Source organism: Rutilus rutilus, assembly GCF_951802725.1.
Source record: "Rutilus rutilus genome assembly, chromosome: 14".
NCBI classification, from domain to species: Eukaryota; Metazoa; Chordata; class Actinopteri; order Cypriniformes; family Leuciscidae; genus Rutilus; species Rutilus rutilus.
Genome location: NC_140219.1, coordinates 10,153,462 through 10,170,983, shown reverse-complemented (window position 1 = coordinate 10,170,983; position 17,522 = coordinate 10,153,462). Strand labels below are relative to the sequence as shown.

Here is a 17,522-nt window from a genome sequence, read left to right as displayed (position 1 = left end):
CACTGCAGTCGGAGGGTGCCCAGACCTCTGTTACTGCATGCCCTTTATACGTGGCCCCTCAGCCGGTATTAGTGGACACTCGTTCTAGGAGCCATTGGCCCGGGGAAATGAAAGGTCTGTTTACAGGCTGAGGGTTTGGCGACAGGCAAGGGTGTTTATCACACGGAGTGTGTCGCTCTGCCACGGCCACCTCAGGACTCGGCCGTGAAGCCAGTGCTGAAGCGGTCTTCATATGGAGGAAGCCGTGTGGCTGCGTCTGCCATATGCCCCAGGAGCCTCTGAAAAAGTTTTAGTAGGACCCTTTCTCACTTCTGGAATAGCACTGAGCTGACACAACTCTATCTGAGAGATGCGCTGGACTGAGACCATCTCCATACTAGAAAAGAGATCCTCAACCCTTGGGCGAGTTTACTCTATCCCAGTTGACCTGAAGACCCAACTGGCTATGGAGCACTCGAAGGGTAGGACCATGCACTGATACTTTGTACCTTCAAACGCAAGAACACAGGAGGCCTGTGGAGCGGAAGGATAGAGATCTGAAGTACATGTCTTTCAGGTCGAACGCTGCAGACCAAGCTTGGGGACGGGGCATTTTTGAAAATGCATCTCTGTGTTTAGAAAGTGAACGGAGGTTTTGAAAAAGGGCCCATTTCAGCTGACACAGATCCAAGATGGTCGTAACCCACCACACATTTAGGGTACAATGAAGTACGGGCTCATGGATGCCAGACTTCATATCGGCTGGAGGGAACGGCTAGCTCGCGTCCTTCACCAGTAGGACTGCAACGTACACACACAGAACAGGAGCACTGCTCAACACCTAGGTGTGATGAATCTCACTAATTTTTAGGAGCATCTCTGCTCAACACCTAGGTATGATGAATATCACTGAGCCTGGGCGGAAGCTGAGCAAAATGAATCTGAAGATACTGTTTGGGGCCAGGCTGGACCGGTTGGAAGCATTTTAGGCTTCCATAAAACCAGGCCAGGGGCCAGGGAACCACAGACGTACCCAAGGTGGGCAGCGAGGTGGAGGACAGGGACCCGGCTCGAGAGGCCCGAAGGCGGGGTCTGCGTGTGCAGTGCAACACTTACCTGTCTCCACGAGACGGCCAGGGATGCGTGAGAAGGCGGATGACCGGGTCCTCGAACCGCACCCAGCTGCCGTGCTGGCGAACAAGAGGGGGCTGAGGGGTGCAAGGCTTTAAAGGGTCACACACCGCCAGACTTGCCCTCTTGGGACCCAGGAACAAAGGAATTTGCTCTTTCTTTGAAGTGTGGGTACCGCTTGCTCTGCCTTTTTTGGGAGCCAGCGGTGGAACAGACACACACACAAACAAAGACTCCACCTGGCCCTCATCCGGGGGGAGGGAGTGGATCGGTGACCAACTCCAAAAGCACCCTCCTCTATCCCTGATCGGCCCGCTCAGGAATGCTTTCGCTGTCACTTGCCTCCTGGCTTGGCAGCGCCTAGAGCGGGCTGGGCGTGCCTACTGCAGCCGGCTCTATGCTGAGGCCTGGCTAGAGGCTGCTGCGGAGGCCCAGCGGGAGAGGCGGCAGGGGAACACCCTCGGCGACGAGCAGGCGGAGGAACTGCCACCGGCGGCGGGGTGGAGGCAGCAGCGGGCCGCCGGGGCAGGATGTGCCGAATGGCCTCCGTCTGCGCTTGGGCGGCAGAAAACTGCTGGGCGCAGTTCTCCGCCGCATTGCCGGCCAGCCCAACCTGGGAAATTGGGGAGACCAGGAACCGAACCTTGTCCGCATCCGCCGTAACAACCAAGCTGAGCCAACGATGGCGCTCCTGGACCACTAACGTGGACATCACCAGACTGATCACGCACGCCACAACACTCGTGCCCCAGAGGGCAAGGTCGGATGTGGTGCGGAGCTCACCTATGAGCGCACGGTCTGGGCTACCCTCGTGCATGTCCACGAGTGCCCTGGCCTGATAGACCTGTAGCAACGCCATGGCATGCAAGAGGAGGCGGCTTGCCCACAGGCCTTTTAAGCTCTCACAGAGCTTAAAGAACTCACCAAGAACTCACAGGCTTTAGGGGGGAGACGAGGGGCCCCATCCAAAAAGCAGCGGCCGCCGGACGCAGGTGCACCTGACCACTCTATTGGAGGGACAGCTGAGTGGCCAGACCACTCTATTAGAGGGACAGCTTCGCAACCCTTCACCACTCCACCGTCAAGGGTAGTGAGGGGGGAAAAGCTTATTCGGGCAGTTTCTGGCAGAGAAAGGTGCCGTTTACAACCTGGTAAGCTCTCCATGCACATCGGGAAGGAAAGGCACTGGGGCGGCGAGCTGAGAACCAACGCGGCCTGTCCCGAGATACCAATCATCCAACCGAGACTGTTCAGGATACGATGGAGGATTCCACTCGAGCCCGACAGGCTCGGTGGCCCGATTCAGCATAGCTGATGTTTCTGGATCTGGCTTGGGCAACGCAGCCGAGTCATCATTTCCAGAGGTCAGCTCACCCTCCGATGCTGCAATCGGCATCCTGTCCTCTGGAGAGGCCCCAAATGAAATGAATAGTCGGTCCATTACAGAGGGACCAGCGAGCTCAATAGGGGGCTCCACCGGCTGCGATGTGATAGAGGAGTGAGGGGCCCACAGGGATTGGTTACCGGGCGGGGAAGCCTCACTATGATCCTCTGATCACCCATCCCACACGGCGCCGTAGCGGGGCATGGTAATGGGGACTCCACCTTCACGCATGAAGGCAAGTCTCGATCTCAACTCCACGATAGTCATATCCTCACAATGAGAACACAAACTATCCACAAAAGCTGCTTCAACGTGCTGCATATATACACATGCATTATATACACATATACAGTATATTATACATATACATACACATATATATATATATATATATACACATTCTACAAACACGTGATACAACTATTGTGACCGTCCATTTGGTGGGACAGGGAACGATCGCATCCAGAAACGCAAGGCTGGAATGGCATCTTGAAAAAGACGCAAACGCACCCGTGCTGCTCTTTCAGGAAATGGGACCCATCACCAGTGCCAGAGCATACAGGGGAATGACCGCGGCAACACTGAACAGTGAACTGAAACAGTGAAGCACTCATTTTTCCGTTCTCTAACCAGCCGTCAACAAACACAGAAATTTGATGCTGTTAAAACAGCAGTTGAGACCTCAAAGCTCACGATCACCGCTGCACTCGCGCTGTAGAACCACCAGCAACTGGGAGAGTCTTCATAGAAGAACACCGACACACTCGCTCATTGTATACAACAATACTCTTCATCAAAAACGATCGACTCCAAAGCAAAAAGCAACTAGTGCGTGCATCCACTTCCGTATTTATACCCGCACCGCGGGGGTGGAGTGTGTGATGCGAATCACGCACACCAATTGCATTGGCTCGTTCAATAGTTCTCGAAGATGACAGGCTCCCTAGCGTGATCCTATTCAGTCGACGTCGAACATGAACGACTGAAAGGGAACTCTCATAAATGATTGAATAAATCACTCACTCATTGATTCATGTTAATGAAACAACAATTTAATGATTTTGTTCCTGAATGTATCAGAATGTAAATAATTCAATGGCTCTCTCATAAAGGCAGTCACTTGTTTGTTCCTGAATGAATAAGTGTTTTGAGCAAATCGCTTGAATGAATGATTTGAATGATAGGAATAATGGGAAATAAGTCCATACATAGCCTTTTCATCTCCGTGCGTGCAGTAACTCTGTCTGACGCACCCACCACTAGCCTAGGTTAGCACAAAGACTGGAGGTAAACGGCTCCAGCTAGCATACTGCTCCCAATACGTGACAAAATAACGCCAACATTTTCCTATTTACATGTTGTGATTTGTATAGTCACAGCGTGTAGAAATAACAAGGTCACATAAGACACAACAATCTTAACCGTATACATACTGGGAACTATATTCTCAGAAGGCGAAGCACTGCTACTTCTGCGGAGTGATTTACTCCAACTCTGAGCGAACTCTCTGCTCCTCACCACGGGGCTTCTCAGGTGCTGTGAGCAAATCACTCTGCCCAAGTAGCAGCGCTTCTATACCAATATGTATACGGTTAGAAGATGTCTGTGTCTCATGTGACCTTGTTATTTGTACACGCTGTGACTATACAAATCACAATATGTAAATAGGAAAATGTTAGCGTTATTTTGTCACTTATTGGGAGCAGTCGGGCCTTTTTTTTTTTTTTTTTTTTTACAGATCAGGCTCGGGTCGGACTCGGGCTCATTTAGCTTCTCTCCTTTCATCGTGCCCATAATATACGTGCAGAGCGCAGGCTACTGTATGAAATATTTTATATTGATAATATTATAATGCAACGCAATATGCGATTACGCGAGTAACGCGACACGCGTGCAATTCATTAGGTGACAGTTGACCATGCAGACAGGGAGAAGTTGGAGCGTGGGGAGTTACTAAAAGTTCCCAATACTTCAGGAAAAGCTGCATTTTGAAAGTTTTGATTTGATTACCACAACAAACAATGAGCCTTCAACAGTGGATGTTATTCTTTTTCTTCACAACACTCGCGAATAAACAGTGAATGATGACCAACGTAGCCTACATGTAGCCTACTCAGTTCAATGGATTTTTATCATTTATTATATTTTTATTATTATTTAACGTTAGCCAGTTGGTGAAGAGTTCTTTCAAACGTTGTTCTTCAGTAAAGTTACTTAACATCAAAAAAAGGTAGGCCGTAAATCTTTATTTACTGCTGGATCACATTTGGCTATATAATATTCTCTACTGCATGCTTATGCTTCTCTACTAATGGACAGTCTGTATTAATATTTGTGGGCATAATTGTCAGTGGTGGTAGTTATGTTTGAGGCCTATAATAAAATGTTACCTCTTAGTAGCATGTGTTTGTATGTGTGTGTGTAGCAGAGACAGTGCGCATCAGAGAGCACGCGTCAGAGACAGCTTACAAACATGCCAAATATTTAAAAGAAAAGGATTACAATGTAAAAGATTATTATTGTGTACATAAAGATATGGTGGAATCCGGCTTGTCTCATAGATGGTCTGCTTGCGCACTTTTACCTCGCACACGTGCAGTTCCGTTTGCGCTCTGGAGACGCGTTCGGTCTTTCCACTATCAAATTCCGTCATGTAAATAGCGAATTTGCCATGGCGCGAGCACAACTGGCATTTAAAGGGAATGGGAGATGAGACTCTGATTGGTTTAACGCATGTAAATCCCAAAACACACCCATTACTCATTATGAGAATAGGGACAACCCTTTTAGACTATGCGCCTGGTGCGCCGACCATTTTCCCCGTCGTTAAACTAGCAAAAGTGGATTCGGACACGTCCTAAGTGAACTTGTGCCGTGCGGTTTAGACCATGCGCTTAGATCGTTAAAATAGGGCCCAATGACTCAGTCATAAGGCAGTCACTTGTTTTGTTCCTGATGAATTAGTGTTTTGAACGAATCACTTGAATTAATGATTCAATGTCACTCATAAAGATAGTCACCCATCACCACCAACTGGCATAAGGATGTAAAATATGGAAACAGTCACTGAAAAATCTCCTCCACTAATGCATATGTAATGCACACTATTGCTATTCATTTAATTAAATTTCTGTCTATGTGAGATACTGAAGAGAAATGGGATTTTCTAATTGAGGAACTGTGTCAGATGAAAGCTGAGCCTAGAACTGTGGTCACTATCAGGTCAACCACATCTGAGACGGTCTCTCTGATCTGAGATCAGCCTCTCCCTGATCTCCAGTTACAGGAAGAGCAGCATTTTATGGAGCTGTGTTTATGAATGAGGCAGGGTCATCATTGATTGTTTATCTGGCATTCTTGATTCTTCTTCCCAGAATCCTTTGCTCAGTCCCATAGGGGAGGTGCTGGTGTGTGTGTGTTTATGTGTTTTGGGGGGGGGTATTAGGAAGGCAATTGCATAACATCAGCACTCTGTGTGCTTTGGTGTTGAACTGTGAAGGCGTGTGACTTTGAAAAGACTCCCATGGGAAAGCTATGCTTTTAGTTCCCGTTTGCTCAGTCCGGTGGAATAACAGGCCCTAGGCCATGGTGAGCACCCAGCAGAAGGGGGTGGGAAAAGATGTGCATGTAAGCTAAGCTAGCAGTGTGTTTATGTGTTTGTGTTGGTGTAAGTGTAAGTGTGAGACAGAGGGTGGAAGAGAGAGAGATAGATACATGGAGTGTGTGTCTATACATGTTTGCTGTTGGTGCAATATGTCAACCTGTCATGATATAGAACTGCAAAGGTGCTAAATGGCTACAGACAGTGAAACTGATCATTTTGGAATTTTTGTACAAAGAAAAAACAATGTTTTGGGTTATATTAGTGCTCTATCAAGATGAAAACTAGAGTCTGAACATGAAATTAGTCTCAGATGAAACACCAACTATTAAAGAGAAGTGTGTCATTTCTCCACTTCTACTGGCTACACCAAACTGAATTGAAAATAAAGTTTCTCAATCAATACAATTGATTAAAAAAAAAAGATCATGCCATTGGTTGATCCACAGCTTAATGTGTGGGGCTCCTCAAGCAATGTTGAAGCTGTCACAAAACCACAGTTTACACTTTGGGAAGTCAGTCTACAAATTGTTTGCTAATATTTGTCTCTGAAGCATTAGCCTAACTAAAGGAAAGATTACACTAAATATGACTACAAAGATTTGTGATGTCAATTGAACAAGTTTTTTTTAATGTAAATAAAAGATGTACTGATTATGATAAAGATGTATAAAATTATGATAATGTATAATAAAACCAGAAGTGTGCAATAAAATAGCAAATAGGGCAATAATAATAATAATTTCATGCTGACTTAAATTTTTCATCTGATATTTGATGCATGATGTCATTAGTCATGATTCACACACAATGGTTCTTACTTTTTTGGCATCCACCAAAACAATCCGAACTAGCACCACGTTTATTCGTGCCCCGAGAGATTGGTCATGATAGATCTCGTTAACCTGTGAAGAGAGAAAAGCAGTGTTAGGTCCAACATTAAGAGCTTCATATTGAGACTGATATTGATATTGTGAGCGTAAAAAGTCTCACTATACAAAACACCTATTAAAGCAAATTATGTTCAATTTCATACTGAATATCTTTTCGATTCATGTTTAGATTAATACCTTTTAGACATGTTTATGTTAGAAAAAAAAAAGTGTGATGGAAAATGGCTAGCATCACTTAAAGCATTTTAAAACTAAACTGATTAAAAATATTAACCCTAACCCCAATTTTTTTTCTATTTGTACACTAATGTTCAAATGTTTGGGGTCAGTCAAATATATATATTTTTTTACTTTAATAGTTATGTTCAGCAAGGATGCATTAAATTTAAACATTAATAGTGTTACAAAAGATTTCTATTTTAAATAAGTGCTGCTTTTGAACTTTCTATTAATCAAAAAAAAAAAAAAAAAAACTTTAAGAAATATTAAGCGGCACAACTGTATCAACATTGCTGCTCTAGAAAAAGTTCTGATTATTATCAAAACAGTTTTCTGAAGGATCATGTGACACTGAAGACTGGAGTAATGGCTGCTGAAAATTCAGCTGTGCCATCATCACAGGAATAAATTCTAAATTTTCACAAAATTACTGATTTTACAGTATTTTTTGTGCCTTGGTGACCATTAGAGACTTCTTTCAAAAACATTGCAGGCATTCAAAGAGAAGTAAAAACACAAACTTTTGAATGGTAGTGTACATAAAATACATTTAGTCCCTATGAAGCTAATATACGTTTCAGCTTAAAACATAACTCTAGACTAGTCTGATTTGCTGGTTTTAGAGGGGTTTCGAGAAGAACATCTAACATATCACGCCAACTAAGACGAGAAAACCATCATTTTCATTGATGGTTTTTCAGGTTTTACCAAATTTTGGGGGTCATTTGGTCCCCACAGACACATGTAGAAACACACAGACAAACTGCAGAGCTGGACCCAATGATGGTCAAGAGAGCCTTTTTCATTTCCCATGATTCTGCAGTTTGACTTCTCACCCCGCGCCTCGGCCATCTTTACTTGTTCAGTTTGCTGAAGGATAGGCCTAATGCACTGTGGGAAACGCGGTTCCCAGACAGAGAGGGAGACAGAGGCAGACAAATTGGTACAGAAGTTCAGACATTGTGTCCTCTGCCGCTCTGGAAGCCTGCTAATGAGACACTGAGATGTATACACAGCCAACAATAATGAGATTTCTGATGGACAGACTGCGGGAGGGGGAGCGTGAATAAGAGACAAAGACAGACAAGAAGAAAGGGGCTTAAAAGAGGGCAGCAAGGAAGAAGGAAAATGTGGAAAAGGATTATACAACATGCTTTCCAAACCCGATGTGTCGCTGCAACGACTCACCTGCTCTTTTACATTGCCAAGCAACCGGCAAACTTCAGAATGGGGTGGAGCCCTGTCTCTCTAACTCTCTCTCTCTGTGTATTCCTGGCATTCCCTCTTCGTTTGCTGTCATTCTTTTTGACTGTCAGAATATGTTTTGGTTGTGCTGTCTGTCAGTGTTTCATTATGTTTCTGCAGACTTTGTCTTTACGATTCACAACTTTTCTGAATTCATCATCTCTTCCCCTTCAGTTTCAAATAGTATGTGTGTCTACAGCGGCCAAAAGCTTATCTTTCAAACTAGTGGATAGGCCTTTACCGTAGAGTTTGCCAAGATTTCTTCAGAAATTCTAAAGAGCACAGCTCTTAGGCTTGGTTGCCTTAGTAACCAAGTTAATACAGATGCCAGGTGACCATGACTCCAGTGTTCCGAACTTTAATGATTGTTAAATTGAGGCACGACTTTCATACGGCACACACTGTGCAACACCTCAGAACTCTGCATTAGGAGAAGCAGTGCATGATGGGATATGGCTACTGCCTTGTTTCCCGACTTCACTTCAAAGAAAAATAAATACATGGCTGGCAGTGAAAGTTTATTTCTCTCATATTATTACAGTATACGCTAGGGCTGAAAGGTATGATATATACTATAGTATGTATTGTACTATTATGTGAGAGTAGCAGTGTATAAATTGGCATTCTGCTGTCATTTGCATTTGTGCATTTTGGCAATCCAAAAAAAGTAACTTACGATGCAACCAAATGGTTTTAAAGGGCCCCTATTATGGATTTTTGAAAATGATCTTTCATGTAGTGTGTAACATAGCTCTAAGTGAATGAAAACATCCTGCAAAGTTTTAAATCTGAAAGTGCACCGTATATAAAGTTATTGTCTTTCAAAAGTAAGAGTCGACTCTTAAGTCAATGAAATGGAATTGTTTTTCAAACGAGTCATAAGCCGTTTCGTTGTGACATCAAGACGAAACATTAGGATATTGCCCGCCCACTTATTGCACGCGCAGACTAATCCTAAACTTTTGACGACTGCTTCTCAAATCTCGGAGTTCAATGCAGGACTCGTGAACTGCTTGCTCTTGAAAGATGATGTTTAAAATACTTAGTTTTGAGTTTTATATTGTGTAGGTCTCCTGCTAACTGGCTAACTCACGTTATCACTGTCTTACTTAAATACTTCTGCTAATCAGTTTGTGGGCCACTATTACCTATAACTGTGTCTATTAATGCAGATTGTCTGTCATTCTCACTACTTTGAGGAAAGATTAAGCATGGAGCAAGATTTGTTTTACCAGCGTTTATGTTACATCAGTCATTCATGCTAGAGCTTGGCTAATGTATACATTGCATACATGCACTGTTATTGATACAGTTTCCACGTGTTTACCGCAATATATTACAAAAATACTCAGTAAATAAATTAGTACAGGTAAATTAATTGGTTTGTTGATGGACATGCACGGTTTGGGTTGAGTAACTAGTTATTCCAGTATTTCATCATCGGACTCGCGCTCGCATTGATATGGTAAAATCAACGTCATTGTTTGTTACTGTCTTTAGTTTACGGTGTAGGAAGCCTCAGGACAGCTGACATTGTTATGGCAATGGGAATTTAGGTTTTCAACGCGCACGCTGTACGCGGTAAACCAATCACAACAGACTGAGCTGCAAAAAAATCCAAACATTGAGAAAATCGTCTTTAAAGTTGTCCATTTATGTCACAATTGTGCTGGATTCAGTCACAAAAATAAATGTTTTATATATTTACGATAGGAAACTTACAAAATATCTTTATGGAACATGATCTTTACTTAATATCCTCATGAATTTTGGCATAAAAGAAAAATCGATAATTTTGACCCATACAATGTAGTGTTGGCTATTGCCACAAATATACCCGTGCGACATGTGACTGGTTTTGTGATCCAGGGTCACATATATATATATCTCAAATTTGGATTTCATACATTCGTTTCTTATTCAAACAAAATCCTGTCATCCAGCAGTTTCCTCACTTCCTCATTTATTCTCTTCCTTTTCACCAAAAATATGTACAGATCAATACAGTACAAAGAACATGTAGGATGTTGTTGGAAAATAACAATGTCTTTTCTGTTAACCAATTGCTTTTTAATCTTCGCTATTGCTTCAATGCAAATGAACAAGCGCGCCATTATTTGTTGCGTAGTGACGCATGTTCAAGAAAGCCAGATATGCACAGATTTTGCGCAATATGCAATATTTAATAATCACAATGACTCACAAGTTGAGTATTTGTGCTAAATCCGCGCAGATTTGGCTTACACGAACTTCCCCAGCAAAGTGAGTAAACATAGTAACACGCCAAATTGGCTAGTGATTTGACAGCGTTACCCGCCACTGTTGGTTTTTAATGCGGGTGTTCATTTCAAATCCTGTATATATATACATTCTACTAACTATAAGTAACTTTGCGACTAATAACAACTAACTCTCATTCATTTGCAACTACAGATCAACTAACTCTCAATATAGTATTATTAGACTGTTAGGTTTGAGTTAGGGTTAGTAGAATAAGTTGACATGTACTTGCAAAGTTGCTTATAGTCAGTAGAATGACTATAAGTATTTGATGTGGAGCATCAAAATAAAGTGTTAGTAGATATTAAGCAGACAGTCTACTAATGCTGTAATGAATGATAGTTGACATGTTGGAAAGTTAGTTAGTAGAATGTCTAAAGTGGACTATTGAAATAAAGTGTTGATTCAAGTAATAACATTTAAAAAATATATTGATAACATTATTCAAATGTTGGTAACATTACTCAAAATTATGAGAATAAAGGACATTATTCTCGCAAAAGCTGTATTATCAAAATCTTAGATGTTTAAAAATTTGGTAACACTTTACAATAAGGTTCATTAGTTAACATTACTTAACTACATTAGTTAGCATGAACTAATAATGAACTGCAAGTATTTACAGTGTCCTTGTTATATACGTTACATGTACTTACCATAGTAATAACAGTAAATTATGCATAATTACATGCAACTAACCCTCAACCAAACCCTAATCCTACCCTAACCCTATAGTAGTTAATTAATATTACTCAGTACTTAAATATATAATTACACTGTAACAATGACACCTTAAAATAAAGTGTAACTGAACTACAGCATTTATTCATCTTTGTTAATGTTAATTTCAACATTTACTAATACTTTATTAAAATCTTGTTAACATTAGTTAATGCACTGTGAACTAACATGAACAAACAATGAACAGCTGTATTTTTTATTAACTAACGTTAACAAAGATGAAAAAATACAGTATAACAAACGTATTGCTCATGGTTAGTTAATGTTAACTAATGAACCTTATTGTAAAGTGTTACCAAAATTTTTAACATGCTACTAAAATGCTGTTGTGCTCAGCCCTACTACGCAAATGCTCACATTGTTGGAAAGCTTAATATTAATTAGAGTCACAAATCTTTATCAGCACCAATAGTGTTCTTCCTCAACCTCCTACAAAATAAAAACCCTATAGATTCCCCCCTCCCACCCATCTCTCTCTATGTTAATGAACGTGAGAGTGTAGGTCTCATTAGTACAGCCCTGGTTGCTGGCCTTGTTCAGGAGCACTGGGTTTCATCAGCATACAGGTAACTAATGGAGACCTAGAGGTCGGCAAGTCAGAAAATCATTAATATCCCATTAATAATGCAGCAGGGGCTAGCATTGTGGCTTCACCGCTTTAGAGGAAGGAGGGGATAGTGAAGAAAATAGCAGAGGGTGCAGATATAGGAAGATAGAATTAGAGGAGAGAGGGGGTTTTAACAATACACTGTCAAAGGAATAGTTCGCTCAAAAACCTTCAATCATAATAAACACCATTGTTTCTGGTATCTCAAGAAGCAAACATGACTGATGTCTATCTTGTGAAAATTTTCAGTGAAAACCTAAATTTCTGTATTTCTCACATGGAGTTATCATAAAGCTTCTCTTTTTTTGTATTTTTATGGTGCTTTCATGATAATTTTTTGTCTTTTTGGGAGCAGCACAGCATCTATCCTCATTCACTTTGATTACATTAAAAAGAGTGACCAGGAAATCCTTCAATAATAATATTTTTTGTTTAACTTACATAACTTTCATTTATATTTTCATTAATATAATGAGTTTTCATTTTGAGTTAAACTACTTCATTAAAGTTACCATGAAATCAAAATAGATTTTTTTTTTATGGAATATTGCAGTATTAATTATAAATGATTTATTCATGCACATTATTATTATTATTTAAGTCATTTGCCCTCCTAATCTTTAATCAAAATAACTTCTCCCTCTTGCAACAACACCTCTTCTCTGATGACGTGTTTACTGGTGTGAAGGCGGGACGACCTGTCACTCACATGAGATCATAGCAATAACAAACCACAACAATCCAATGATCCAATCAATTCGCGATGGATCGTCCTAAAAAAAACGTCTTGATCGAGAAGCCGTTTTACTCAGAAATACGTCAAAATGGGGAAGAAAATATTTTTCAACTTCCATTTCATGCCAACTATAAGAAGTAAATATAATACAAAAATTAATGAATATAATTAAAATAATGTAGAGTAATAATAATAATAATAATAATAATAATAATAATATATCCACTTTTGGGCTAATTGTCAACCTGTACTCATATTTTAAATGCCACAAAATGAACTACATAAAAAAAATTGGTGTAGGATTTACTTTTTTCACTCAGAAATTGCAGGAGTGGTAAATTGAATCGGTCTACTGTATATTCTATCGTAATTGTACAATATTACGCATAATCTACATGCGTCTTACGGTTTTATTGAAAATACATATGCTGCATCTAAAAAAAAATGTACTACAGACTTCTTGCCAGTGCAAACAAATTTTGACAAATCACTCCCAAACAAATCTTTCAATCCCCATACAACACTGATTTCACCTTGCATCCCACATATATATTATGCTGAATCATCATCATCCTGTTTTAGTCCAGGAGAGGAAAGTGAATGAGCACAGAAATCCCATTAGGCTCTTGGCTGGCGGTCCTCCCAATCTCCCTTTCATTCTTCTGTGATGTACAGGAATGCTCAGAGATATGAGGGTACGCATTGGTGGACAGTATTTGCTCAGACTCATTACTGAATCTCTGCCATTTTCACTTGACATTTTGGACCATTATTACCTGTCTGACATTTGAGGGCCAGAACAACATGTCCATGAAGTGCTGATTACATAATGGTCCGTCTGCCCACGTCTTGTTTACTCCTGAGGAGCGACTAATATAGAGGGAAGCAATTAATATTGTCGACTTTCAATTCACACAATTAATGCTACACCCAAAGGTCTCAGCTCCATTACACAGACTGGCTTCGCAGTGGGCACCGTCGAGAGGCTGTGATGGCGTGTTCCTGGATCTAATGTGGTACTTTCAGCTCTGTGCTAAAGGCAATCTTAGATCAGCATGTTCTGAGATTTCCCAAGATTGAAAACTAGAAAGAAGCATCAACAACAACAAACACTCCCATAAAGAGCTTCTGCATCAAATACTGGTCCATTATCTTGACTGCAACACTAAATCTGAAAGTCCCAGACTTAAAGGGGTGGAATAAAGGTGAAGAATTGCTGATTGGTGGATTGGAAGTGTGGGCGTAAGTCAAAAGGCCTCCAGATCTTTTGATCCCTGTCTGACGCATCGATTCCTCATCATTTCCCATGGACCTATGAAGTGAAGCCAATCAATCTTAGTGCATTTTAAAGAATTGTTTCACTCAGTTCTATAAATTGAGGGCAGACCATTTCTTCGGAACAAACAAAAATCCCATTCACAAATACATCAACTCCCACACAGAGATTAACGTATCGAATTAATTCAGGAAATCGCAAAACATTCACAAACACTTTAGGCCAGAATCAGAAATGAAGCAGGACAAAATGCAACATAATAAACAAACAGAAAGCTATATATTTAAAAGGTGTCAACTATCCATCCATCCATCCATCCATCGGCTCCTTTTACATCCATGAGCTGGAATTTGAATTGATAGGGCCTCATTTCTTAAATATAATGAAACATAACTATTAAATGTAAATATAACCTACATTTAATATGCATTTCTATAGGTGGCTTGTCAAACATAGATTATTATTCATTCATACTGAAACCTACAAATCTTCCAAACTACACTTGCAGCAGTTGCAGCAGACATGAATGTCTTTGAATTTTAAAAAAAATACTTTTAAAAAAAATTTTTTTTTAGTTCAAATCCAAATCAAATCCAAGAATTTAAAAAGCTTCGAAATTCTAAAGGCATTCTAAATTCATTTGTGAATGGCGCTCAAGCAAGCCTGCCGCCTACATACAGTCCCGTAGACAGATCCCTTTTCAAGCAGACAGACAGACGGCTCCCACTCTCTCCTCCTGCTGGATCATTCAGAAAGACCAGCCACTGACCAGGGGATCGTGAATGAAAGACTGCAGAGGATTTTTCTCTCTGAGCAAACACAGCAAGTGACATTTACGCACACACGCTCAACACACACACACACAAATCCAACACAACATAACAACAAACTCCGGTGCTACGCGTAAAACATCATCACACACAGCCCTTATGTGCAACAAACAGTAAAAGAGTAGCAGCAAAGTGGGGAAGTCAGGGAAAATAGTTGGAGGAAAAAAGGGCAAAAACCTGCTTTATGTCTCTCTCTTTTCTCTCCTTGACTCTCGGAGAGCGAGGGAGACATGCCTTCCAAAAGTGAGCAAAGTAAACTTTCAAGAAGAAAGCAGCAAGAACTCAACGCGTGGGAGAGAAAGACTCAATGTTATTTATATATTTCTGTTTATCTGTTTTCCTGTCATTTATTCAGAATGCAGCGTTTGAAACACCCCCTAGGATGAGAACGAAAGGAGAGGAAAGGAGATGGCAGCGGCACAGCTGCAGAAATTGTTCGGGGACTCATGATAACTGGAGAAAATATGCAATATAGAGAAAAATGGTGAGGTTATAATACATTTTTCTGTAGCCTTTTTCATCCCATCACATTTGATCTTAGATGGAGTGATCCATGATGTAGAAAAATGACTGCAGAACTCATCTAATATGTGTCTGATTTTACCTCACATCATTGACTTTTACTGATGATATAATATCTGGCCATCTTGAGTTTTTTTTTTTTTTTTGACTTTTGGCTAGCTCTCTCTCTCTCTCTCTCTCTCTCTCTCTCTCTCTCTCTCTCTGCGTAGGTTTAATTTGTGGAGATTAAAGGACACATAGCAAGGAGCAGATGAGATCTGTTTTGTCCTGAAGCATATTTTCTCCCCTGGCTTACCGCCACCCCAGAACACATGACATAAAACCACTGATTTACTGCATCCAGCATTACCTGAGCTTGGCATCCTTCTCATCACAAAAAAAAACAAAAAAAAAAACACACCCTGACAATTACAGAGACAAATCGCACAAAATGAAATCAGCATAAAGTCAGCCAGACATCTACTCTAGAGACAAACGTCAGTGAGAGCTGACAGTACATGAAATATTTGCGAATGTATGATTTTAACTACTGCATGTATTCCTTTACTTCAGTATCAGAAAACTGCTCCAAAATAGTCCAAAGTGGAGTTTATAAACATTTAAAGCTAAAGCAAACAATTTAATTGCAATTAATCTCAAAATGTAACAGCTTCTGATCCTTTTTAAGGAATGAAAACTAAAAATATATGCCAAATAAAAACAGTTCTGTGGATTATATGCCCATATAATTATACTAGAAAGCGGTATATTTATACAACAATGATCTTTGCTCATCACAATTACATAAAAATGAATGATGCAAGTTTTCAAACTGCATCCAAATGCACAAGTGTATATCTGAAAAGCCCCATATTTTTTTTGTAATTTAAATTGGAGTTTAACTGAGAATACCTTCGCAAAAGTTTGCGAAACTTTGCGAAAGTGCAATTAAAATCAACTGAAATTAATATAACTAATTTTGAACTGGAAAACCAAAGTTGGTCAAAACCAAATAGATAGATAGATACAGACAGACAGACAAAGTAACCAATAACCACAGTAATTGAACAAGGTTTTAATAGACAGTAGGCTTTGATTTATCAAATGTGGAATATTTAGTTTTTAGTGTTCCATAATCTTTATAGCTGACTGTCCTCAAAGTCAGACATGTACAAGTAACAGCAAAGCACCATGGCAGAAATGCTAGATAGATAGATAGATAGATAGATAGATAGATAGATAGATAGATAGATAGATAGATAGATAGATAGATAGATAGATAGATAGATAGATAGATAGATAGATAGATAGATAGATAGATAGATAGATAGATAGATCTAGTCTTAAATTAATGTAGAGAGTTGTGAGAAAATGGGATGCGTGTCAGATCCGCGTTATGTGCGGCAGGTCTTAAAGTGACAGTAGCCCAATAAACCCGAAAATCTGATGAAAAGCTGAAGTGCAGAGTGATGTCAATTAAATCACTGATCCAAACTGGTGGAAGTGAGAGGCTGTTTTGAATGCTTATATCTTCTAAATGCAAATTTTGTCATTGTTTTGGAGCACTAGTTATAGATAACAGTAAGGCTAACATACACATACTAAAAGCCAAAAAAACTTCATTTTTGATTTCATGGTGACTTTAAGGATAACCAAAGAACAAATGAAAAAGAGAAATAACTTTTGTAGGTTTAATAAGGATTTATCAATATTTAATTAATAATTGACGCAGTGAAGACTGTGAAGTGTTTGATAACTTTATTCAGATTCTGTATATATATACTACCTGTTAGTTAGGTGCGATTAATCGTGATTAATTACAGAAAAATGTGTGATTAATTAATTATTCATTTTTAATTGATTGACAGCACTAAGACAGACTTTGAAAGCTCAACTTTGAAAGCAAGTTTTGAAAACACTGCAGGACTGGATATAAATGCTATAAACAGTAGTACCTCAGGTGTCAACACCGTGTCTCTAATGCTTCACCACCAGTCGGCTTCATCTCAGCTGTTTATTGTAATGCTGTCTTATGCCTGTAGAATTGATGCATTGTTGACAGAATAGTTTCTATCGTTCTTTGATTTTTCTCAAGGGTA

General features: G+C 40.2%; 1 protein-coding gene across 2 annotated transcripts in view; it reads right to left on the bottom strand.

The window, feature by feature from the left end:
- LOC311303234 (A disintegrin and metalloproteinase with thrombospondin motifs 2) overlaps positions 1–17,522 on the bottom strand; it is a 186,302-nt gene that overhangs the window by 27,710 nt on the left and 141,070 nt on the right. For both annotated transcript variants that reach the window (XM_084429572.1, XM_084429573.1), the window contains exon 5: positions 6,917–7,000. In XM_084429572.1, the coding sequence (XP_084285698.1) occupies positions 6,917–7,000 (84 nt within the window). The remainder of the gene's footprint in view (positions 1–6,916; positions 7,001–17,522) is intronic.